This window comes from Ochotona curzoniae, unplaced genomic scaffold, assembly GCF_017591425.1.
Source record: "Ochotona curzoniae isolate NIBS_2020 unplaced genomic scaffold, NIBS_Ocur_1.0 contig_64, whole genome shotgun sequence".
Lineage (NCBI taxonomy): Eukaryota > Metazoa > Chordata > Mammalia > Lagomorpha > Ochotonidae > Ochotona > Ochotona curzoniae.
In genome coordinates this window covers 9,785,948-9,810,395 of record NW_024466502.1, presented here as the reverse complement: position 1 = coordinate 9,810,395, position 24,448 = coordinate 9,785,948, and the positions used below count along the sequence as shown (strand labels likewise).

At 51.6% G+C, this 24,448-nt stretch overlaps 1 protein-coding gene across 2 annotated transcripts in view; it reads right to left on the bottom strand.

Moving 5' to 3' along the window:
* STK24 (serine/threonine kinase 24) overlaps window positions 1–24,448 on the bottom strand; it is a 70,802-nt gene that overhangs the window by 10,954 nt on the left and 35,400 nt on the right. Inside the window, exons 3-5 of one of the 2 annotated variants that reach the window (XM_040991196.1) lie at window positions 11,620–11,676; window positions 2,685–2,793; window positions 2,336–2,493 (exon numbers count right to left, since the gene is read on the bottom strand). In XM_040991196.1, coding sequence (XP_040847130.1) covers window positions 2,336–2,493; window positions 2,685–2,793; window positions 11,620–11,676 — 324 coding nt within the window. The remainder of the gene's footprint in view (window positions 1–2,335; window positions 2,494–2,684; window positions 2,794–11,619; window positions 11,677–24,448) is intronic. The other variant, XM_040991197.1, reaches the window with a different exon arrangement.

Here is a 24,448-nt window from a genome sequence, read left to right as displayed (position 1 = left end):
ACAAGGCCACAATCAGCTGCCTCCCTCCAGGGCTCACTGCCACCGGCCGGGCTGTGAACGAGTCCTGCAGTGTAGATGGGGAACAGGCAGGTGAATGCACAGGTTCCAGCAGCCAGCAGGTAATCCAGCCAGGTGTATTCATCTTTCACAGTGTTATTTACCCCATCAGTACATCACCTATTTCCATCTTCACCATGGCTGGACTGCCAACAGCTATTTCAGGAACGACTGAACACCTGAAGAACTTGGTTCGGACTCAGCAGCAGGCAACCATCTTCCAGATCACCACTGAAGAATGTAGACACTGCTCCCGAGGCCAGCAGTGGGGAGGCTGGCAAGCAAATACTGACACCAGCTGACACCAGCCCTCAGGGAGACATTCCAGTATCTTTGGCCTCACTGGCCACAACTTATAGTTCAAACACAATTGTCTGCCCTTCCCCAACACATCCTCCATCTTTCTCCTCATCCTAGGGTACTGAAATACAATCACTGAGGCCATCTGCAGCTCTCTCCAACCTTCCCTCACTGGGCCCCGGGGCCCCATGTCCCTGGTGGGGCAGTGACGTGACTCCTGCTCACTGCAGAGGCACAGTACTCAGCACAGCCATGACTAAGTCCAGTGAAAGGGACATGAATTAGGAAATGTCTATACCCAATCTCAACCCGCTTACTAACAGGACATCATGATCTCATGAAGACGAAAGACTCCAGCAGAACCAATGCTCTCACACGGAAGAGCACGGACACCCACCTCCCTAATCCACCCTGGAAACACTAACCAGGAGGAAGAGTCCAAGGCACGCAGCAGTCAGGACCCAGCAATGCTCCTCTCAGAGCAGAAACAGACTCCCAAGCAGCCCTGTGCACACAAACCATTCAAACAGCTGAGCAGCCCAGATCAGCGACAAGGAGTGAGAAAGGGGCTTTGATGATAGAGAAGGTTCCAGACTCAGAGACGTCAACCAGGAGAAGCTGTGTACCCCTGTCCTTCCAGAAACAGCAGTGGACACATGCAATCCTCCACTCTGACACAGTCCAGTCACCCCGGGTGAGGCTCTCCATCTGACCCAGACGAGGAGTGAGGCAGACACCCACAGTGTACACACATAAGAGGGCAGGCAGACTTGGAGGGAAGCCGGTCTGTGTGTCAGGAGGCAGAGCAGCCAAGAGCATCAATTGCCCCAGCAGACACTGGACATTAGGACAGTGACTAAACACTGAGAACATTTCCATTTTAATAGACAGAATAGAGTGGGTGTTCGGTACAGCAGTTAAGATGCTGCTGGGTCGCCTGCATCTGAGTGCCAGGGTTTGAGTCCTGGCTCTGCTCCTGGTCCCAGCATCCAGCTAGTGAGCACCCTGAGAAGTAGTGGTGATGGCTCAAGTACTTGGGTCACTGCCACCCATGTGGGAGATCTGGAGGAAGATCCAGGCTCCTGGCCTCAGCATGGCCCATCCCTGGCTGTTGTGGGTATTTGGGGAGTATATAAGTAGGGAGAAGGGTAGATGAAAGGGAAGGTGGGTGTGTGCCTGCCTGCCTTTAGATAAATAAATATACACGGCCCCCAAGATAAGATGTTAAAATAATAACATTCACGAGAGGCAGTGTTTGACCTATACACCCACCTGAAGTTAAGCATTTGCTAGAAACTCCTGGCTTAGAAAAGCCAATTCTTTGGATCATGCAATATTTTCACTGTGTATGGGCTGCTTGTAAGAGCAGGTGATGGAAAATTATGGTCAATCAGAGACCCTGGCAGCAGGCAGCGCCCAGGACTTTGGATCTGCCCTAAAAGGCTTACACACCAGGAATGCAGAGAACATGAGAAAGTGAGAGAGGACAAACAGCCACAGTGGCCAGACGGAAGCACAGCCGCCTGGCGTGAGGGCCTCAGCAGTCACCAAGGTATGGCTCGCTCCCAGCTCGGCCCTGTGGCTCTGTAGCCATCCCATCTTACAGGCCCCTCTTCACACGGGCCTTAACACTCAAAGAGCCCTGTCCATGGCCTCACCCGCTCCACTCAGCCCTCAAAGCCACCTGTACCCTCTGTGGACCAGGCCTCCATAGACACCAGGCTGGCATTTCAGAGGCCGGCAGTGCACATTCTCGCAACCCCTAGCCCCAGATACCAGTCACCATCACACATGCTCTGTCTGGTATCCCACCACCCTCAAACTCACACTGCCCATGCTACATAGCCCAGTCCAGGGCACACAGCACACCGAGAGGGGGCAGGAGAAAAGTGGCACAGTCCTGGTCAAAGAACCACCCTTTGCAATCTGACCAGAGGGGAACGCCAGTCTTGGCACCTGCCTGGGGCTTGGCCCTTACCTTTGAGTCATAAGCTGACTGCTTGATCACCTCAGGTGCCATCCAGAAGGGGGTGCCCACAAAGGTGTTCCTTTTGATCTGGGTGTCTGTCAGCTGGCCCGCCACTCCAAAATCAGCCAGTTTCACAGCCCCATGTTCAGACAGCAGGACGTTGGCCGCTGTGAAGAACCAAGGAAGAATGACATCCTTGACAACAGCAAAAGGACAGCACATGTGCACCCCTGTCCCACCCACTCCCCACTGGAGCCTGTGCTCTGTCAGAGCCCCCTGACACCAACCCAATGTGCACAGGTGCAGGGTGAGCCCTGGCAGCCCGGCCCCAGGGCAGGAGGATGGGCGGCACACCCACCTTTGATGTCTCTGTGGATCTTCTTCTCTGAGTGCAGGTAGTCGAGCCCTTTCAGGATCTCCCTTAGGATGGTGGCAATCTGAGTCTCGTCCAATGGGCCAGGCTCTAACTGACAAGAGAGGCAGACACCACTGTTACTTACATGGTCACCCTCCTTGGGCCAGGTGACAATGATACAACAGAGGCAATGTGGACAAGGAAACATAAAACAGGAAAACATCTTGCTTACAACAATTCAAATCTATTAAAGACCCCCTAAAAGAACCATTTGCTGGAAAAGCAGTCTGAGAACCACCATGGGTCAAAGCATACTCCGTTTGAGTGCTGACCCTCCACGTGGCACCTGCAGATGTGACAGTGACAGCCAGCCCAGCCCTCACTCACACAATGTGGGGGGCAGAGGCAGAACCTCAGGAAGTTCCCTGGAGAGTGTTCAACACGAAGTCAGCTTGCTCTAAACTACAAGGAATGAAAATGCAGGTGCTCCACTTGGGGGCGCTGTGATTGACTCACACCCACTTCTTGGAGAGACATGAAGAGCCTTCCTTGTATGTCTCAGGAATTCCAGGGTGACACCCAGAAGGGTTAGTGGGGCCCACTGCTGGGGTGGGACGGAAGGTGAAAGGCTCCCCAGATGCCTGCAACTGCAGCCTGCCTCACACCACACTGTTTCCTGGTTCACCATCAGCAGGCTGTGCTGTCTCCACGGTCAGACCCACTGCTGTCTACACCACAATCCTCAAACTGTGGGTAAGGGGAGCACTTGCCTCCTCTGACACTGGACTGTCACTGTCACCAGGACTGGACACTCCAAGGCCCAAGCTGGGGATCCCTGGCATTCCTCCCACTTGCAGAACAGGTACAAGAGCTGGCACCGGCTGTTCTAGTCTGATTTCCTATTAGCTGCTCAGATGGTGACAATCACCTGGAGCCACCACCTTGCTGGGAGCTACCTCAAAGCCTAGGCATGAGCCACCCCGAGACTGACAGCATGAGGACACTGTCACCCAGAACCAGTGTCTGCCAGAGCTTTCCTCCAAGTTTTACTCTCAAGAAATACAATAGGGAGAACCCCACCTTGCAACCATTCAGCTTTTCCCAATGTGTTGGGAGCCACAGACTTAATGGGCCTTAGTCTTGGCCTACCTGACAGCCTGTTGCATTGCAAAGCCTGCCTTGGGCAAGCAGGGCCACAGTAAGCAGGATCTTAGGCCAGAACATCCTGTGTAAAGCAAGCGAAATAGAACCTCCACCCTTGTTCCTGTTCAAATAATTAGTTCCTCCCGTTTCAATATAGGTGATTAGTTCCTTCCCTGCTTCAATGAAGATAATTACTTCCAGGAAACCCGTCCCCTTCTCCCCCTCCCCTAGAGAAGAAGGTATATATATGGGGAGTAAAGTAAAGAGCATGAGGCACTCTTTTCCACCAACTGCGTGTGTCTGTGTGTTTCCTGGGCCTGCAGCCCAGCATTCCCAGTCCACCCTCAGGGTTTGAGTGTCGTCTCCTGCAGGTCCGGACACCAATGTGCATTTTTCAGTGTGCACGAAAGGTAGAAATTCTAGTTCTCTCAATAAGGAAAACACAAGTTTCTCACCACCTAAAGGACAAAAGGAAGAAGAGAGGACAGAGCCTTTGTGCTTATTCACAGTGCCTCACTCAAAAATCAAGTCACAGGGCCGTGTCTATCACCAGATTCCTAAGGGGGAAAACACTGAGCCAGCAGCACTGCCTGGTGTTAGCACCAGGGGGGATGGGCGGGAGCCAAGGGAGCTGGCATTGTGCAAAACCAGCTCACGTCCTGACTGCTCCACTTCCAATCCAGCATCCTGAGCGTGGCCTGGCAAAGGCAGCAGAAAATGGTCCAAGCACCTGTGCCCCTGCCTCCCATGTGGGAGACCAGATGAAGCTTTCAGCTCCTGTTTTCACCCATGCCCACCTCTAGACATTGAGGCCATGTGGAGAGCAACCAGAGATTCAGTCTCTCAGTCTCTCTCTCTCTCTCTCTCTCTCTCTCTCTCTCTCTCTCTCTTCCTCCCTCCCTCCCTCCCTCCCTCCTCCCCCCTCTAAAGCCAAGAAAAAACGGACTTCAGACTCTTACCCTGGACAATTAAGAGCTGTCTCCACAATGAACAGACGTATGGTTACACCTTCTGAAACCTGTCTGGCACTGAGTCCACTACTGACTGACATGCCATCAGAGAGGGTGGGATAAAAAAACACACTATTTGGTGCTTACAGCAGCTAACACGCCACAGCAGGGCCAGCATCTCATCTGTTGTGTTTGGGAGGGTTTCCCAAAAAGACTGGCATTTGAACACTAGACCAACAAAGCCAGGTCCAGCCTCACCCAACACAGTGGGCGCCATCCAGTAAGTTGGCCCATGTCTGGATGGAAAGCAAGCCACAGGCAAGGGCTTCTCCCTCCGGACTTGGGACTGCCTCCTCCCCTGACCATGGGCATCAGAACTCCAGGTGCTCTGGTCTCCAGGTTCACAGACTTGCGCCTGCAATCCCCCAGGCACTTTGGCCTTCAGACCTGGAGTTGGCTCGGTCTACAATTTGCACACAGCCTGTTGTGGGACTCAGCCTCCATGATGACCTGAGCCCATTGCCCCGGAAAGCCTCCTGTGTGCCCCTGCCCGTCTCCTAATGTTCCCGACTCTGACAGCCCCACAACTGGGTGTCAGATTCACTGAGAGGCATCAGCTGTTCTACATACCACAGTGTTCCTCCCTAGCAGGCCACACTGGGCTGAGCCGTGTTCTCCGAGTCACACACCAGTATTCTATCACTGCTGAGCCTTTCTTCACCTGCCCCCCCCCGCCCCTCTGTGTGTGTGAGAGCGCAGGTGAGCAAGTGACAACACACTGGCCAGCTTCCATCCACCTGCTCCTCAGATCTTCCCAACCGCCGGCTGAAGCCAGGAGCTTTACCTGGATCCCCCTGCACATGCGCTCTGGAGCCCATGCATTCAGGCCAGGTCCCACTGCTTCCCCAGGTGCATGAGCAGAGAGCTGCTTCGGAGAGGAGCAGCCAAGACTGGAATGAGCAGCAGCTCTAACCCACTGTGCCACAGTGATGGCCCTCACTGCCATTTCTAACCAGCATAAACATGGAAGACTCTCTCATTAAGAAGACCATGAACTTTTCACATTGAGGATTAAAAGAGAGCTGCCAGAAAACAAGAGTATGTCGTCATCTGTAGGTGTCTTCCGGGCTCCTCTGCTCTGCGTACCATCAGGCAGAGGCACCCACCCCGGGCACAGACCACATGCCCAGGCTCTGCAGTAGTAAGCTGGGGCAGGTGATGGAGCTCTTGATACAGAACCTAGCAACAGGACACACAATCTTTCCTGGTCTTGGCTTTGAAATACTGGTAGCTTACTGTGACAATGGCTACAGATCACAGAAGCCAACAGCTACAGATGTCAGAGCCACCAGTACAGTCCCATGGCAAGGGCGAGGGAATATTGTCCTGCAAGTAGAAAGAAATCAACCTTGAACTTGTATGAGACAGGCACCACAGCAACAGCAACTTGACCTAAGTAATGTTGGAAACACCACTTCGCTGTGCAAAACTCAGGTGTGTACTCCTAAGTTTGTCAAACATCTCTGCCTGGGTGTAAAAGGCACAGCTCCTTCTTAATTAGATTCCAAGGTCGGCCCTGGCAATGCTAACTGATATTCAACCTACTAATCCTGCCAGTGTCAGGTGCTCTGCCCCTCTCCTCAGGCCTGGCTTTATCCTCCACCGGGCACTTCTCGTACACAGGGCACAAGGGACTGACTGTGTGTCCTCCCCAAAGGGGGCAGCCTGCGAGAACACAACGCTCTCCACTCTGTTCTATATGGCAAGAGCCCCAAGCCCAGCGCAGCTCCTGGGGCGGAACGGGCACACAGCAACACCATCTAGTGCTTTGCTCATTAGGCAACAAAAATGTAAGGTCCCAGGACTAGAAGGGTCCTCCTAGAAGTAACGGAGCTGGGGAAAAACTCATGCAGTGCTTTTCAACAGCACTCAGGTTCCCTCAGAGGGGCTCATTTAAAGTATCATAGCATTTACAGTTTAAAAACCAGCAACAATCTAAGTGGACTCCAATGTGTACACTGAAAGTATGACGCATGCTCTAACAACGTGCTCTCGACAACTACTCTTACTCTTTAGAGCAGACACAGAACTGCACTTCACCGAATCAGGACGGCGCAGCACCAGGGGCTAGAAGGGCAGGCTCCTAAAGGACACCGCTTGGCGTACTTGCAAGCATGCTCAGCAACCAGGGCCATGGATGACCAGCATCTCAACACCTACCCAAGCAGAAAATGCCACCCCCTCCCAAACCCACAGGAGGCAAGCCAGAGAGGTCAGAAGGCCTGGCCTGCTCTGAGGCGGCCCACCTGCTCCTCAGGGCAAGGCCACAGCCCTCAAGGCCCACCTGGGAATCTGCAGAACAAGGAAAAATTTGCATTTTCCATTCTCCTCATCCCTGATCTGTCGCCAGCAGATGGCACAAGTTCAGCAGCGTGGACATGAGAGAGAAGTAAGAACCCTGACAGTGGACAGCTCCCAGGCCAACATCCCGGCAGTTCTCTCCATTCCACAGCCATCAGACATCCTCATGCCAGACTCTCACATGTGCTCCAAAGACAAGCCTGGAGGACTAAAGCTGCCTGCATCCCACATCTGCAGACCTGGGTTCGAGTCCCAGCTCTACTCCTAACTCGAGTTTCCTGGGACGCAACAGCTGATGGTTCAGGTACTTAGTGTTACAGAAAGACAGTCTGAGATGGGAGTAAACTGCACCAGCCTTGAATAAAAAGAATGAATTCAGAGAAATGAGGAACAAGCCAGTAAGACCGTTACACAGCAGGGATGGTAGAGTCTGCCACCTGAACAAGATACACAGAGCCCTCACCCCTGCTCACCACGGAGCACACAGAGCCCTCGCCTCTGCTCAGCACGAAGCACACAGAGCCCTCACCCCTGCTCACCACGGAGTACACAGAGGCCTCGCCCCTGCTCACCACGGAGCCTAACAGTTCCCTGAGTGCAGCTCCTGCTTTGGGTTTCAGCTCCCTGCTACTGCAGCCTGGACGCCAGGAGGCAGCAGTGACAGTTCAGCTAACTGGGTTCTTGATGCCCATGTGAGAGCTGGCACTGTATCCCCAGCTACCAGCTTCAGCCCCACTCTGGCAATGAAACAGTTAACCAGGAAGTGACAGCTCTCCCTCATCTGTCTCTCAAATAAACCTTATTTTAAATATTGATTAAACAATTATGGAAGTATTTCTTTATTTTATTTTTATTGGAAAGGCAGATATGCAGAGAGGAGAGACAGAGAGGAAGATCTTCCGTCCGATGATTCACTCCCCAAGTGAGCACAATGGCCGATGCTATGCCGATCCAAAGCCAGGAGCCTCTTCCGGGTCTCCCACGCGGGTGCAGGGTCCCAAAGCTTTGGGCCGTCCTCGACTGCTTTCCCAGGCCACAGGCAGGGAGCTGGATGGGAAGCGGGACTGCCGGGATTAGAACCAGCGCCCATATGGGATCCAGGCACATTCAAGGTGATGACTTTAACTGCTACGCTATCACGCTGGACCCTCTTTCTTTCTTTCTTCCTTCCTTCCTTCCTTCCTTCCTCCCTCCCTCCCTCCCTCCCTTCTTCCTTCCTTCCTTCCTTCCTTCCTTCCTTCCTTCCTTCCTTCCTTCCTTCCTTCCTTCCTTTCTTTCTTTCTTTCTTTCTTTCTTTCTTTCTTTCTTTCTTTCTTTCTTTCTTTCTTTCTTTCTTTCTTTCTTTCTTTCTTTCCTAGTCAAGTGGGAAGGGAGAAGAGAGAGAAAGAAGCAAAGCGGAAGGCAAGGGTGGGTATTTGGCCTAAAGATTAAGGTGCCCACACCCCATGGCAGGGCCTGTGTTGAAGGCACTACTCTTCTCTCGATTCCAGCTTCTTGCACGGGCCAGGGGAGGCAGCAGGACATCACTCCACACCTGGGTGTCAGCCACTCCCCAAGGGGACCAGGGGAGGCAGCAGGACATCACTCCACATCAGGGGGACCAGGGGAGGCAGCAGGACATCACTCCACACCTGGGTGTCAGCCTCTCCCCAAGGGGACCAGGGGAGGCAGCAGGACATCACTCCACACCTGGGAGTCGGCCACTCTCCAAGGGGACCAGGGGAGGCAGCAGGACATCACTCCACATCTGGGGGACCAGGGGAGGCAGCAGGACATCACTCCACACCTGGGTGTCAGCCACTCCCCAAGGGGACCAGGGTCAGCTCCCGTCTCACGGCTTCAGTGCCCGCACTGGAGGCCAGCTGAGTAAAGCAGGGGATTCTCCCTCTCCAGCTTTCCAATAAACAGGTGTAAACAGTGAACAACAAACATCCTTAAGGGTAGGACACCACAGGCTCAGGGTGTACCCCTGGATCTGCGGTGGGCGTGGGGAGGTCAGCCAGGCTCTCGCTGCGGAGCTGGCACACCAGCCTCAGGCTCCCTCCCTGAGGTCAGCAGAGGACCAGGACAGGCACCCCAGCACGGCTGGCTCGGGTCACGAGAGCGCTTTATGCTGCAGCTAGATGGGATTTGCTGGGGCTTGCACACTGTATAGTAGTTTTCCAATGGTGAGTCCTGCACTTGCTCTAGTAAAGCATAACATTTCAGACTACTGCAAAGCTCCACCAGACCACAGAATGACCATAGCAACAGACTGCATACACCTGCATTTAGACAAGAAATGCCACTCTTAAGTATTCAACATCAGAAGAGAAACCCCTGTAAATGATCCCACACACAAAAACTCACTTAAGCCCCACTCACTCTAGCCATGCCCATAAGGTGATTTACCATTTCCCTGCAGCGTACCCCAGAGCGGTATGTGCTTCTATACTCACGGAAAGGAGCAGGGCAGAACATACAAGTTACCCAAATATTTTGTTTTCCCTGGGTCAATTAAAACTTTTTTAAAGTTTGTTTTTTGTTTTTTGTTTTTAATTTGGAAGGCAGAGTTCCACAGACAAAAGGAGTGACACAGAAAGAGATCTTCCAAATGCTGGTTAATTCCCCAAGTGGCTACAATGGCCCGAGCTGAGCTAATCCTAACCCAGGTCTCCCACGTGGGTTCAGGACTTAAGACTCTGAGCCATCCCAGGATTTTCCTGGCTAGAAACAGGGAGCTAACTGGAAGTGGGGTGGGATATAAACTGGTGCCCATATGGATACTGGCACCACAGGGTGCCTACCATGCCACAGTGCTGGCCCCCAGGTTAATTTTTTACACAACATCCATTTTTGTCCTGAAATCTTACATCTTGATACCATGGTTTATGATAGCTTGTCATGCCCTGAATCAGGTATACGAGCCGCCTCAAGGTTGAGAGCCCCCTACTCAAAATGCTGGGAACTGGGCGAGTCTCACATCTCCAGTCTTATGGAACTTGGGGATGTCTGCCTACTTATGATGGGCCATCTTGGGAATCGGCCCCAACAGCTTCAAGGACATGTTCAACGTATTAGCTGCAGGCAACAGCACAGGATTTGTAACAAGGCTGCACTTCTGGTGTGACCCGCCACACAAGCCAGTGTGGGATATTTTATGGTGGTATTCCACTATGCTCCACTCTGGAGCACCACGGACACCAAACCTTGAGATCAGGGACATTCAGTCTGTATCACTGTGAGCTAGAGGCGAGCCCTCCCTTACAGAGAGCAACTCTGCACTCTTAACTGCTGCAAACCACATGTCCTTCCGCTCAGCCACACAACTTTTCACAGGCAAGACCCATTCACTCATCTACACGAAAGTGATAGGCTGCCTCGGGATTCACTGCTTGCATAAGAGCCTAATTGTTACAGGAAGGGCTGTTAAGGAAAGCTGATGACATGAGCATTCCTGCACAGGCGGAGCAAGGACACCATGTCAGGGCTGAACAACGGTGTGAGCGCCTTAAAAACACAGCCTGTGTCTCAGGGATGACATCATATGTACTCAATACTGCGAGGCTTCCAATCCAGCACAATTAAAGTCAAGTTTTAAATGAGTGTTTACTGTGTGTGCTGCCTGCATGCGTGCTACTCCACATGCACAGTGTGAGCCTCCCTGTGTGTGCACTGCCCTGTATATACTGGCTACAAAGCCCTGCGTGTGTTCAGCCCTGCGTATGAACTACCCTGTTTAACTACTGTGTGTGTGCTGCGTGCACTGCCCTGTTTACACTACTGTGTGTGCTGTGTGCACTGCCCTGTTTACACTACTGTGTGTGCTGTGTGCACTGCCCTGTTTACACTACTCTGTGTGTGCTGTGTGCACTGCCCTGTTTACACTACTGTGTGTGCTGTGTGTACTTCCCTGTTTACACTACTGTGTGTGCGCTGTGTGCCCTGCCCTGTTTACACTGTGTGTGTGCTGTGTGCACTGCCCTGTTTACACTACTGTGTGTGCTGTGTGCACTGCCCTGTTTACACTACTGTGTGTGCTGTGTGCCCTGCCCTGTTTACACTACTGTGTGTGTGCACTGCCCTGTTTACACTACTGTGTGCGCTGTGTGCACTGCCCTGTTTACACTATTGTGTGTGTGTGTGTGCATGGCTTAGATCTGGTCCTGTTCTAGCCAGTTATAAGCCATTTTGGGAGCAAACCAGTGGATGGAAGATCTATGTTTCTCCCCCTCAAACTTTTTTAAAACACAAAAAATATCACTTTTATCAACATGAATACAATACTAAGCAAAAATCTTCCATTATTTCCAGTATTCATTAAATTCCCAGAAACCAAAACCTAAAAAGCGGTCTCAAAATTAAGTTGATGATTTTCAATAATAATAACAAAAATATAAAAGAAATAACTGGGCTCCTTTTCCTTATAGTTTAAGAGGGAAGTTGATGCAGGCATGCAGCGTCCTGCCAAGGCCTTGGCACCTGCATGCCAGCATGCCACTCACCAGGTCCAGGGCCGAGCCTCCGCCAAGGTACTCCATGATAATCCACAGCTTCGTGTCCTGGAGAAACACAACGAAAACACAGGCAACTCCTTAAAATCAAATAAAATCAGGAAAAAATATTTTAAAGAACCAGAAGGCATTTTCACTATTGCTTTTTTTAAAAAAGATTTATTTATTTTACCACAAAGTCAGATATAGAGAGAGAAAGATCTTTCATCCAAGGATTCACTCCCCAGGCAGTCGCAACAGCCAGTGCTTTGCCGATAAGAAGCCAGGAGCCAGGAACCTCCTCCAGCTCTCCCTCGCAGGTGCAGGGTCCCAACGCTTTGGGCCGTCCTCGACTGCTTTCCCAGGCCACAAGCAGGGAGCTGGATGGAAAGTGGAGCTGCCGGGATCAGAACCGGTGCCCACATGGGATCCCAGTGCATTCACTGTGAGGACTTTAGCCGCTAAGCCATGGCGCCAGGCCCTCACTGTTGCTTTTGAAGTGGGAATTCTATAAACACATATGAGCCAGGAAGATTGGGCTGAAGGTACCCAGGCGAGGGTCAGGCAGGATGCACATCCCATGCCCTCAGGCTCAGATGTTCAGGGTTGAGGGATCGAGGTGCCACTGTTGGGCACTAGAAGGTGGGAACCCGACCCTGCCAGGGTCACACTGCTCTGGCAGGAGCATGAGGTATCCCCTGGGCTTGGACTTGATCTGTACGTGGAGGGGGATCGCAGAGGGCAGCGTGCAGGTGATGCCTTCTGCGGCTGCCAACCTCCCAACATCTATGGCTGCTGCCAAGTCCCCAAGCTTCAGCAGGCCCGGACCCACCCAATACCATGTCCATGTCCCTTCAGCCCAGGCCCACCACAGGGCCCCGATCTCATGGCTTTCCTCCTTCCCCGCCACCTCTCTTGAAGCCACCATCAGCCCTGACTGCCAGAGCTATTTAAAACAAATCCTGAAGCACCACTGCCTCAGCAGCAAACAGGCCAGCCAACACCACCACTGTGCAAGGGGTCCAGAGCTGGGCCTAGAGATGAACCCTGTGAATCATCTCGTTTCAGCTTCAGAAGCGTCTGGCCTGTGGTCAGCCTTCATTGAGACAGCTGGTAGCACATGTCCCAGTCACGGTGGACAGCTGGTTCTGTGTGTCTACAGGCTCTGCACAGGCCAGCCAGCCAAGAGGGAAGCACCACATGTGTCCTGAACATGCTCAGATTTTTTCTTCATATTCCATGAATGATACAGTTCTTCAACAATCTCTGTAGCCCCTGCCTCAGGGCAGGGACTTGCAAATAACCTGCAGATGCTTTGCAGGACAGGTCAAGGGGGCTTCCCGCAAGGCAGTAGACTCCTTTTGCCTCTCGGGAAGCCTGCAGCCCCCTGCCAGCATGCAGCCGGGAGGCAGCAAGGACGGCTTGGGGCCATGCAGCCTACCAGGGACAGCCACACAGTTCTTGCCTCCTGGTTTTGGCCTGGCTTAGTCCTGTCTGTCGCAGGTATTTGGAGAATGATCCAACAAATGAAAGATCTCTCCCTTTCCCTCCTGTGCAAATAAAATACTGCTGTGAAGTGACAATATTGCAAAAAAAAAAAAAACAAAACAAAACAAAAAAAAAACTTTAAGGGGACAGAGTCTAGCACGCCACAGCTCAGGAATGCCCCCAGTGGCCCTTGGCCACCAGGCATGGACACTCAGGCTGTCTGCCCTTCCACCTGCAGGGGCACTGCTGTCCACACAGGATGTGTAAGAAAAAATGCCTCTCCAGTTCAAACTGAGCTCTCCCCTTTATAGTCGATTCTGAGACAGTCCAAATAAGCAGCCCAAGAATTGATGGAGACAGAACACTTTCTCTAGCTTCTATTCGACCCGGGTTACTAACATAGAAAGGAGGCACGGTCAGTCTGGGTTGGACAAGGCACAGAGGACTCCTGACGTGCCTCAGGTCTGCCCCACAACTCTGTCCCCCATTCAGTAACTACTCCCCTTGGGCAGCTGCCTTGCAAAGGCTCTGCTGGGTCCCCCTCAGAGAGAGTTCCTGAGCCCAGCACCTTCTTCCAAATGCACACAGGGGGGGGCATAGACACGCCCACACCTGCCCTGTTCTTCCTGGACAGCCTACAAGCACCCTGTCTGACTACAGGGAAAGCCCATGACCTTTCTGGGCAACAGGGGAGTGTAAGCTACTGTCGGCATCGGGACCTGGGACCCTTTTACCACCACACCCCTTTCAGGGCAGCGGTCTCCCTCCACCACCACCCCTCATCCCTGGCAGCAGGGTGGGCTCTGGCAGTCTCTCTGCTCTGCAGCCCGCCAAGCAACAAAATACCCAGGAAGGAAGCAACTTCCTGTGCACACTCTCCACCAGGGCGGGCAGCCTCTCCCTACCAGCCTTGAGTCGTGTTAGCTTTTCCTGCTAGGGAGTGCTACAGGTCACACTGTCCTGCTCTCCTGTATCTCCTGGTTCCTGCAGCCGTGGAAACAACCACAAGGCGCTCTCCAGCTGCACGGCTACAAGCCCGTCCTCTCCTTTCTGGACAGGAAGATGGGTAACGAGACCAGAGCTGCCCTTTTCTGCCCAGCTCACCCAGGCAGTAGATGGGGTGGTAGTGGGGAAGGTGGGGGCCTCAAGTACACACAAGGTCCACTGAGTTCAAGGACTTGGCAAGATGTTTTATACCCTCCCCGAGGTCACTGTTCCTTAGACCCCTTGGCTAGGTCCTAGTACTAACATATGGGTGTGTCTTTGTCCTCACTCCCTCAAGGTGTCACCAGGGAATTGGACATCACATTACACAAAGTTCTACACCCAAGTGAAAACAAGTGGAACTTGCCTAGCAACCTCACTCCCTGGCAGCTAAGTCACCCTGGGAAGCTGGATGGAGCCCTGCAGTCCCAGGCAGCGCCTCTGCGGCCACCTGCAGTCCTAGGCTCTCCCCCAGACCCTCAGCACACCAAGCAACCAACCAGTGAAGATCATGGATAGCTCACAACTGCCTCAGAGGGACAGCAGGGGTGGCCCGTGGCCTACAGGAAAGCAGCAGAGAAGGCTGACCTCACAGCCCACTGTCACCCTTAAAGGCAGAGGGCATCCCAAGAGCCCAACAGGAGCCCTAGAGCTGTGGGTCCCTACTTCCCAACCCCACACACATACTGTCAACCAGCACAATCAAACTGCTTGGCTGCCCATCTTTTATGGCTGAATTGCACTTCCATTACCACATGCATAACTGGGAGTCCTAAAGCCCGGTACTTCAGAATGGGACTATTTAGAGCTTGAAAGAGGTAATTAGGCAAAAATGAGGTCATTGAATCCAGCAAGACTGGTATCTGTGTAAGAGGAAGAAATTAAGACACGGCCACCCACAGAGGGAAGATCTCTGGTGTGCACACAGGGTGGAGTCAAGGGCCAGCCCAGGAGTGAGTCCACAGAACAAATGGCCCAGCCAGCACAGTGAGAAACTAGAGCTCTGTTCAAGCCAGAAATGTGAAAACGTATCAGAACTGCTTAGGACCAGAGGGTTTTAGATTTGGGGGTTTGGAATGTATTTGTGCAACTTATACCCAATAAGAGATTAAAGATTGAACCCAAGTCTACATACTAAAAGTATGTATGTTCAGATACATCTTAACCACATCGCTCAAAGGCAGTTTTACAAAGCACATTGAATGTGTTTACATTTATCTCCTAAGACAAGGTGTGGAATTTTCCTACTTGTGCAATGCTGGTGTTCAGAAAGTTACAGATCTGGGGGCATTTTGGATTCTTGGGAATGCTCAACCTGTACTTGACGTGGCTGCCCCAGTAAACTAAGACAGCAACCACTGGTGACGGAAGGGGCGCCGCTGCACGTCACACAGTGCACACCTCCTTGGCTTATGCCCTTGTGTCCACCCTCCCACTGAGCACCAACCTCCTCCAGAAGCAGAAGCTTTTAACGTATCAGGGAGGCGACTCCTCTGCAGCTGAGCTGCCAACACAGCACTCCCCCCATCTACACTAGCCTGGCTGCTTTTGTTTGCAAAAATTAATCTAATGCAGAGTAGAGTAACAGTAATGCTTACAAGCAAACATACCCTCACTGTGTGGAAGCACTTTTCCGAGAATGGAGGAGACCAGTAGAAGCCAGGATTTCCCACCATTAACAAAGGGGCTCAGGGAGGGTGACAGGCTATTTAAAAAAAAAAGAAGAAGAAGAAGAAGAGAGAGAAAGAACCAAGAGGCAGATTACCCACCCTTGACAGCTGGGCAGTATGTAACACACCCTTGACGGCGGGCGTATTTCTCACCTTTGCCGTTGGGGAGTATTTCATGGCAAAACTTCAAAGTGGGGAAAGTAGGGTGCTGCTCTGCTCCTGCTGCACATTCAGGGGCCTTAACTGACATACAAGGCTGAGACCCAAAGGACAAGTCACACCAGAGGTGTCCTTAGAACCACCTCGGGGCCCAGACCCCTGAAGTTACGGCTGTTTCAGTTCTGTGTTTGAAGTTCCTTCCTGCTCATCTGACACAAGGTGCTCAGAACCCTGCCTGGGCTCCTGCCAGCTCCTTGAACATCCCTAGGGGAGCCCTCAGTCATACCCAGCCTGAAGTTAAGAGCATCCAGACTCAGGGCTGACATGATGGCACAATAGGCTAATACTTCAGCTGCAAGTGCTGGCATCCATATGGGTACTGATTTGTGTCCAGCTGCACCACTTCTGATCCAGCTCTCTGCTTATGGTCTGGAAAGAGCAGCACAGGATGGCCCAAAACCTTGGCATCCTGTGCCCATGTAGGAATCCTGGAAGAAGTCCCTGGTTTTGCATCAGCTTAGCTCCGGCCATTGTGGCCACTAGGAGAATGAACCAGTAGATAGAAGATCTTTCTTTCTGTGTCTCCTCTCTGTAAATCTGCCTTTCGAATTAAAATAATTTTAAAAAACAAGAGCATTGGCTCAGGGAATTGTTGGGAACACACACACACACACACACACACACACACACACACACACACACACACACACACACAGAGTACATCCATGCCCTCCAACTATAACACTAGGCTGAGGGTCCCCTTCAAAGGCCAAGCCTGTGGGGGCCCGTGACTGAGAGCCACACGGCCCCCCTCCCCAGGCCCTCTGTCCTCAGGGGGTGGAACACCGTCCCTGATCTCCCAGAGCCTACCTGCTGCCCCTCTCAGTGAGTCGCCAAGGACACAGCATAGCTACCACACAGTGTCTCAAAGGGAAACGACTACAGCTGGGCTCTGCCTACGGACAACAGGGAAGGGAGCAAACAGCATAGCCAGCCAGTGGAGCGTCCCAGGAAGAGACCTGCACCACTGGGGCCAGCATGAGGAGCTGGGGTGACAGCTGTGTATGGGAAGAGAAGTGGCTGGAAGTGGCCCTGTTCAGCTAATGAGCAGGAGATACCTTTGGGGTATCAACTGATACAATGAAAACATTTAAGTAAGCCACAGGGAATCACCAGAAGTGTTGCTCTTAGGGCCAGTAGCCATCCACAACACATCTGACAGAGTGAAGGGGAGAGGAAGCAAGGCAGAAGAGCCAGCAGAGCAGCAGAGAGGGGCAGGTGTGTGGCAACCACATGGGTTATCACACTGCTGTGTTCACAGCCCCAGCTGCCTGCTGGTGCCACCATGGGAGGCAGCAGGTACGGGCTCAAGTACTTGGGCCCCTGCCACCCACCTGGGAGATCAGATGGAGCGCGAGGCTCCTGACCTCATCCTGGCCCAGCTCCAGCTATTGTGGACATTTGCGGAGTGAACCAGTACATGGAAAAAGCTCTCTTCCTCTGCCTCTTGACCTTTCACAAAAAAAATGAAACAGGCATCTAGAAAAAAAGAAAGAAAAACAAAGCAGGCGAGGACAAGACCAGAGACACCCTGCAAGCAACACTGCGGAGCACTCAGGGGAGAGCAGTCACAGCCAGACATCTCAGTGTCCAAGCCCAGGACCAGAGGGCCAGGACAAGTTCATGCAGTCAGCGGGGAGGCAGGGTGTGGGATGTGTTCTATAGACCAGCAAAGTTTTGGGATTCAACAACTAAGCACAGCTGGCCAAGTTCTAGAGATAAAGACACCACATTCAACAAAGGGGTAGGGGGTCCTACCACTCTGTAACCCACTGCACAGAGGTAACAACACACCCTGCACAAATCCCGCCGACATGTGGCAGTCAGCTGCACAGCAGCCACTTGCTCTTCCCTTGGCCTCAAAAGCGCAGCACTGCTGATCTCCACGTCCGTCAGCAGCAGCCCGCGAGTGTGTGGCGCCTTCCAGTTCCACCTGAGGTCTGTGGCATTTCTCTCCAGATCATCAGTATGGCTACTCAGATCACCAGTTCTACCCATGACAAATCTGACGTTCAACTGCATCTACTCCAAGGTCGCGGGTTGGTCTCAGCCATCTCCTTAGTTCCCAGCTTGGTGGCGACATCTCAGACCCACACCAAGCATTCTGGCAGGTGCACCTGGGTGCAAGTTGGACACGTGATTTCTGAAGGTCAAGAGAGAGGCTGGCACCAGCCAAGGTGCTCTGTGCATGAGGTGTCGTGCTCAAAACTCTACAGGTTACTGTTTTAATATGAAGACACTGAGATTCAGCAGATGCAGAGAGCAACCTCCTGGAAGTTTTCCTTTTGTGACTCAAGAAGGAGATTCCCCTCCCTTCTTCAGGGATTCCTAAAGCCCAGAGGACCGTGGACAGACCACTCACCCCTGTGCACACATCATCACAGGCTCTTCCTAAAGAAATTTCTTTGTTCCTAACAGCCTTTTCTTCCCGACCTTTCCAAGTGAAGCCATTTCTGTGCTGGTCTCCATCATTTCAAAGTGCAGGAAAATGTACCCACTTCCCCTAGGACAGGTTAGTTACACTTGGGGCCACTGTTCAACGGCAGGGGCAGGCAGAGGCTCCTGTGACATCATTCACAGAGATTTAGGGATCTCCCGCTCTGGCTTCACCACGCACTCCTACCGTGTGCTCCCACTGCACAGTGCCAGACCGACGGAGTCGCAGCAGAGCCCACACTTGCACACAAGCAATCCTTTGGCAGCTGCGCTCCCAGGGGGCCACCAACAGGGACCCGCAACTCAGCAGGGTGAGCTCCTGACAGTGCCACGGCAACACCAGGATCAGGAAGGTGGGAGGCAGGTTCACCCTCATGCTGTTCTTTGCCACACCCAACGGGGCACGCAGTCAGGGTAGCTCCCAGCCGTGGACAGAGAGAGGACTCACCATTACAAAGACCGAAACTGTGTAGTCAATCAAGACTGTCAAGCCCTGAAGGGGCAGGATGGATAAAGAGGAAGGGAGCACGCAAGGTCACCGTCACATGCACAGGAGGAAGGTGCGGTTCCTACAACCCAGGACTCACTTGGCTGGGCCAGAGAGGGAGCTACCGGTGGCTCAGTACCTGTCTGATGTCAGGCCGGGGAGTAAGAGAGGGACAAAGGCCTCGTGGCCATCTCACCCGCCCTCCGGGCTCCCAGGGCTATAGGTGGAGTGCTGGGGTCCATGCAGTAGATGTGGGGGACATGAGGGGGTGAAGAGTGTTCCATTGCAGGCAGTGCCGCGAGGAACTTCCTGCTGATCGGCAGGGCCCATCCAGCGGATGTCTCTACAACCACCAGAATGCAACTCCACCTTCTTTTGCATGGACACTGGAGCGCCCTGGGGAAGAATTCTAATCCATCCTGACATTTGCTACTGCGAGGTTAACCTTTTGCTCAGCCTGAACTTGGAGGTCAATGTCTTGCAAATGGGGCCTTTTGTCATTCCTATTATCTTAACTGTCCCCATTGAACCTATGCTAATCAAGGGACCTGTATTTAGGCTTTCATTCTTTCCTTGACCTTTAAGTTCTCCTTCTTTGTGATACAAGATTGAGTTGTAGGATAAGAATCCTAGCAGGAACTTCTATTGTTTCTAAGTAAAACTAATGGCAGAATTATCCTTAGAAATATCCATTTGTTCATGACGTAAAAAGTCTGAGCCAGAATTTGACTGATTTTGTATAAATAAAGCGGACAGCTTTCCTGCATTGTCCATTATGATCATGAAGTCCTAGTGGTCCGTCTCTTTCTTTCCTCTTTGCGCCTCATCCACGCACCCTTCTCGAGTTCCGAACTCAGCTGGAGCTGGACTCCGGCAAGTGGCGCCCAACGTGAGGGCTCGACGAAGGTAAGTCTTTTCTTTCTCTTTGCGGCGTGGATAGGACTTCACCCAGGGTGCTGCAGGCCCACTGACAGAAGGTCAGGTTAGGAGGGGTGAATAGTCAGAACTTATATTGAGAAGTTGTGTACCCTCTGTGCTGTAAAAATGGGCCAGAGCGATTCTAGTGAAAGAAGTTTATATGCTGATATTATTAAACATACCTTACATAGGAAGGGCATTAAAGTTAGCAAGAAGCAATTATTAGAGTTTTTACAATTTGTACAAAAAGTTAGTCCGTGGTTCATTGAGCAGGGCACTTTAGAATTAAACACATGGGACCAGGTAGGAAATGATATGAAAAGGTGGTATCGGAGTAATGGACGAGTGGGCATGCCATCCTCTGCATATGCCATTTGGAACGTTTTACGGCAGGCACTAGATGTGGGACCTGAGCCTTATCCCGCGCCTTCAGCTCAGCAGGGAGAACATACTCTTCTTCTTGATCCTCAGAAGGGAGGCTTAGGCCTTAGTTATAGCTCAATGGAAAGTGTCTGTCCTGAAGATAATGTAAAATATTGTAAAACTGATCATGGAGGTTTAACAGATGAGGAAGAAGATTTTTTAAAACCAGAAATATTCAGATCAGGAGTTAGAGATTGTGAAAAGGGGCAAATGGCTGAGTTACATGATAAGCCTTCAAGGTATTCTGCTAAGCCTTGTGAGCCGCTTCCAGCAAGACCAGATTCAGCAAAGGTTGGCTTTAGAGGGGCAATGCAGCAGGCACATAAGGAAGGTGATTTTTTCTGTTTTCCTGTTGTTTATGAATGGGATGAACCTGAGTGGGAGCCGTTGCCTTATAAGCTTATTAAAGAACTTAAGCATGCTGTCTCTGACTACGGGCCAAACTCCCCGTACACTATGGCAATGGTGGAGGGACTAGCTGCAAAGTGGATGACTCCATATGATTGGTTTCAGATTGCCAAGGCTTTCCTCACAGGAGGAAACTTCCTTTTGTGGAAAATGGAATATGAGGAATTGGCTAAGGCAGAAGTAAAGTCTCAGGGATCTGTGAGGCGTGGCAAACCTTCTTTTACCTTAGACATGCTTTTAGGACAGGGCACTCATCTTGGCGTTTCAGAACAACTTACTCTGCCTAAGGAGACATTACAGCTTATCTCCTGCCTGGCACTAGGAGCATGGAGACGCCTGCCATCTCCAGATCAAAAGTCTCCAAATTTTGTAAATGTTAAGCAGAAGCCTAAGGAGCCTTTTGAAGAGTTTGTAGCTAGACTCACCGAGGCAGTGAGCCGGACAGTAATTGACAATACAGCTACAGATCTCATAGTTAAACAGCTAGCTTTTGAAAATGCTACTCCAACTTGCCAGACCTTAATTCAGCCAGTGAGAAGGACAGGAGATTTGTCAGACTATGTTCGAGCTTGTGCTAAAGTAACTCCATCTTACATACAAGGGTTAACTAGCAGAATCCCCAGGGAAAACCGTTGGAGCCTGGGGCTGACCCAGCTGTCAAGCAAGTATGACAAGGTAGCAGATACCAGCTTCTCCTTGTCACCACCCTGACCCTTGGCATGCTCAGAGCTGCTCTGAGGGGGAGGTCATACCCAAGGTGCACGATTAAAGCAAGTCAGATTAAAGCAAGTCACAATTCTGGGAAATACTGCCTCCTACAGCTCCCCAGGAGCACCCAAAGCCCTGAAGGTTTGCACAGATACCTACTGAGCCCAACAAGTCCTAACTCCCTTGGTCAGCAAGGAGCCACGTGGATCCTGCAGGATGGACTCAGCTACAGACAGGCCACCAGAGGGGGAGCGCAGCCATGATGGCCCAGCAACTCAACCCAAGGCGCCTCCCCCTGACACCTGTCCACTGCCATGCAGTTGTGCAGCCCGGCCCTAAGTGGAGCTCACGTGTTGTCATCACATACCGGGCCCACCTTTTCTTATAACATCCAATGTGTAAAACAAGCACATCCATCAAAGGTAACCAACTCAACCTCTGTCTCAGAGCCAATCTGCTCAAGCATGTGATTGCTTCAACTCTGAAATGAAGATACAAGACAGACAAAAACAGAAAAGGAACCACAGCAGAGAGTTCCAGCAATATTTATATCACATTCTTCACACCTCTCATGTGTGGCTTCAGACGCTGGAGTCTGTAATTATCCAAAGTGACTATAAACAGTTGAGTTTTCAGGAACCCAATTGGGGTTGCCACGCAGCTTCACTGTGGGGCTCTGGAGCAGGCTGCCAGGCAGCCCTGAGATGTGCTGGACACCTCCAAAACCTCTGGTCCACACAGCCCTGGGGAAGCCCTGAGGGGACAGCCAAGAGGGACAGTGGGAGAAGCAGGACCCAGGAGGTTGTACCCATGTCTGTCAAACTCTCAGGATAAGGAGGTTTTGGGCGAAACGTCAATCCGTCTGCCTGTGTCCGAGTTGGAGCTCAACTTACAAAGAGAAATGCAGGTCCGCCAGGGGGCACAGGGGGTGAGGAAAAGGCAGGCTTCTGCTGCAGCTAGGCACGGCATGCCCCTCAGAGCCCTCCCTCAGAGAAGACTCTCCTGCCAACTCCTGCTTTTGAAGCACCAATGTTTGCTATCAAACAGTGCCACATAAACCAAATCTACACCTCAGCACACTTGCTTAACAACTTGAAAATCCTTCCCACCCTCCATCAACCCCGTCTGAAAGCTTGAGAAAAGGCCTGTGTGCAAGTACGAGCTGCAGACAATGGGTGGCTCCGAGTAGCAGGGGGACAGCAGGAAGCCCAAGCACAGCACAGACGCAGAGCCCACCTCCCACTAGGGCAGTGGGGCATAATGCAGATTCAGCAACTAAGCCAAGGGCCTAATCCACAACAGCGTATGGTTTGCCTAACAGCCACCAACGTCAAATGCATCCACACCTCCGTAGTCACTGCACACCTAGAAAACCCACTTGTGACCAGTCCCTGGTGTGTCACTTGTCTTCCTTCTCTCAGACAGGAGCTGCCTGCAGGTATGTGCCTGCCTCCGCGCCTGTGGGAAGATCTGTGGACAGCTCCCCATGCGTCACACAGAGCGACCACAGAATCTTACTCATCAGAGTCCAGTGAGGGTGAGTGGCTCTACGTAAAGGGTGGGTTCAAACACCTGTCCTAGATAGCCAATCAAAAAGAAAGACAAAAACCATCACCCACAGATTAACTTCTCCAAAGAGAAGCATCACAACAGGGGCAAAAGGACTCTCAAGAATGTGCATAAAATCCCTAAGGCTCAAGATTTCAACATACAAAATCCTAACTCAGTAATCCCTATCTGGGGGAAAGAAAAGGAACTAATTCCATCCTCATCAGCCCACCCAAAAAAAGAGCTCAGTAAAGAGAGGCAAGGCAGCTCAGGAGTTGCTTTCTAGGCAAACACAAGGACCAGCCAGCCACAGGAGATGAATATAGCATCGTCTTGATCAAGACCAAAGCGAACAGATTAGAAACCACTGAATTGTTAACATCTAAATGAAAATACAAACTATAGCTCACTAAATTTTCTTTTAAAAACAAATGAAACAAAACAAAACATAGAGAGAGAACACAACCCACCCACTGTGCCCTCCCCAAAACACTCCTGTGTGCTGGGAGCATGAACTGGTCAGGCCGAGGCACCAACCAGACAGTATTTATCTGGGCTGAAAACCCTTCCCAGAGGGAGAGCAAGGCATTCCAGTGTAGCACAGAAATAGTCAAGGCCTTATGGGAAGTTCTGTACACTCCAACTCACCATGGACACACAAAACTACAATGAAATGCCAGTGCACACTCACTGAACTAGCCAAAAAGTACTGCCAATCCCAGTATTAGTGATAACATCACAGGACACAGCTGCCCTGGAGGTGGATCTGAGCAATTCCACCTGTTAGCATTCACACTCCAGAAATGAAGACCTCACACGCCCATGGAAACAGTATAGGAATGCTGGTAGTAGCAGAGACCACTGTCGAACTCCTGGCACAACCCAGCATCTCAGTAAGTCAACGTGCTTTGTCTAAGTCCGTAGTCCAACTGTGCACCTGCCACAGTGAAAAGCAGCAAACGACACAGGCCAACCCAGGGCACCAGTCCCAGACACAGCACAATAACCCGCAGGAAGCAGTACATGCTGCCCACTCTGACTCCAGGGTGGGGGCTGTCTTGGGAATTCAGCGAGAGCTTGACCTGTTCTGCAGCCTATGAGTGGTACTATTTATAAGACTCTACACACACGTCAAAACACACAAAACTGATCACTCAGAGGTGGCTTTTACTGCATATAAACTTTATAAATAATTATGCAGTAGGGAAAAATAAACCCACACGCAGTACACCAAACTTAACCTCCTGTGAACAAACACATTGCAGCAGAAGGATCTTCCAGAGAGATGACTCCATGAACCACAAAAGCTGAACAGCAACACTCACCAAGAGCCCATAAAAGGGAAGTTGTTAAATGACCAACAACAGAAAAGACCAAAACTGACCTGAAGGAGTAAAACAAATCCTTCTGTTGGCTGAGCAGCTCACCCGAAGCTCAGAGGGGAATCAGTAAGAAGGGGTCCCTGCTTTCATCTAAGAACAGCACATCATGCCATGGCTGCTCCACCACTGACCCAGCTCCCTGCCCGTGGCCTGGGAAAGCAGTAGGAAAG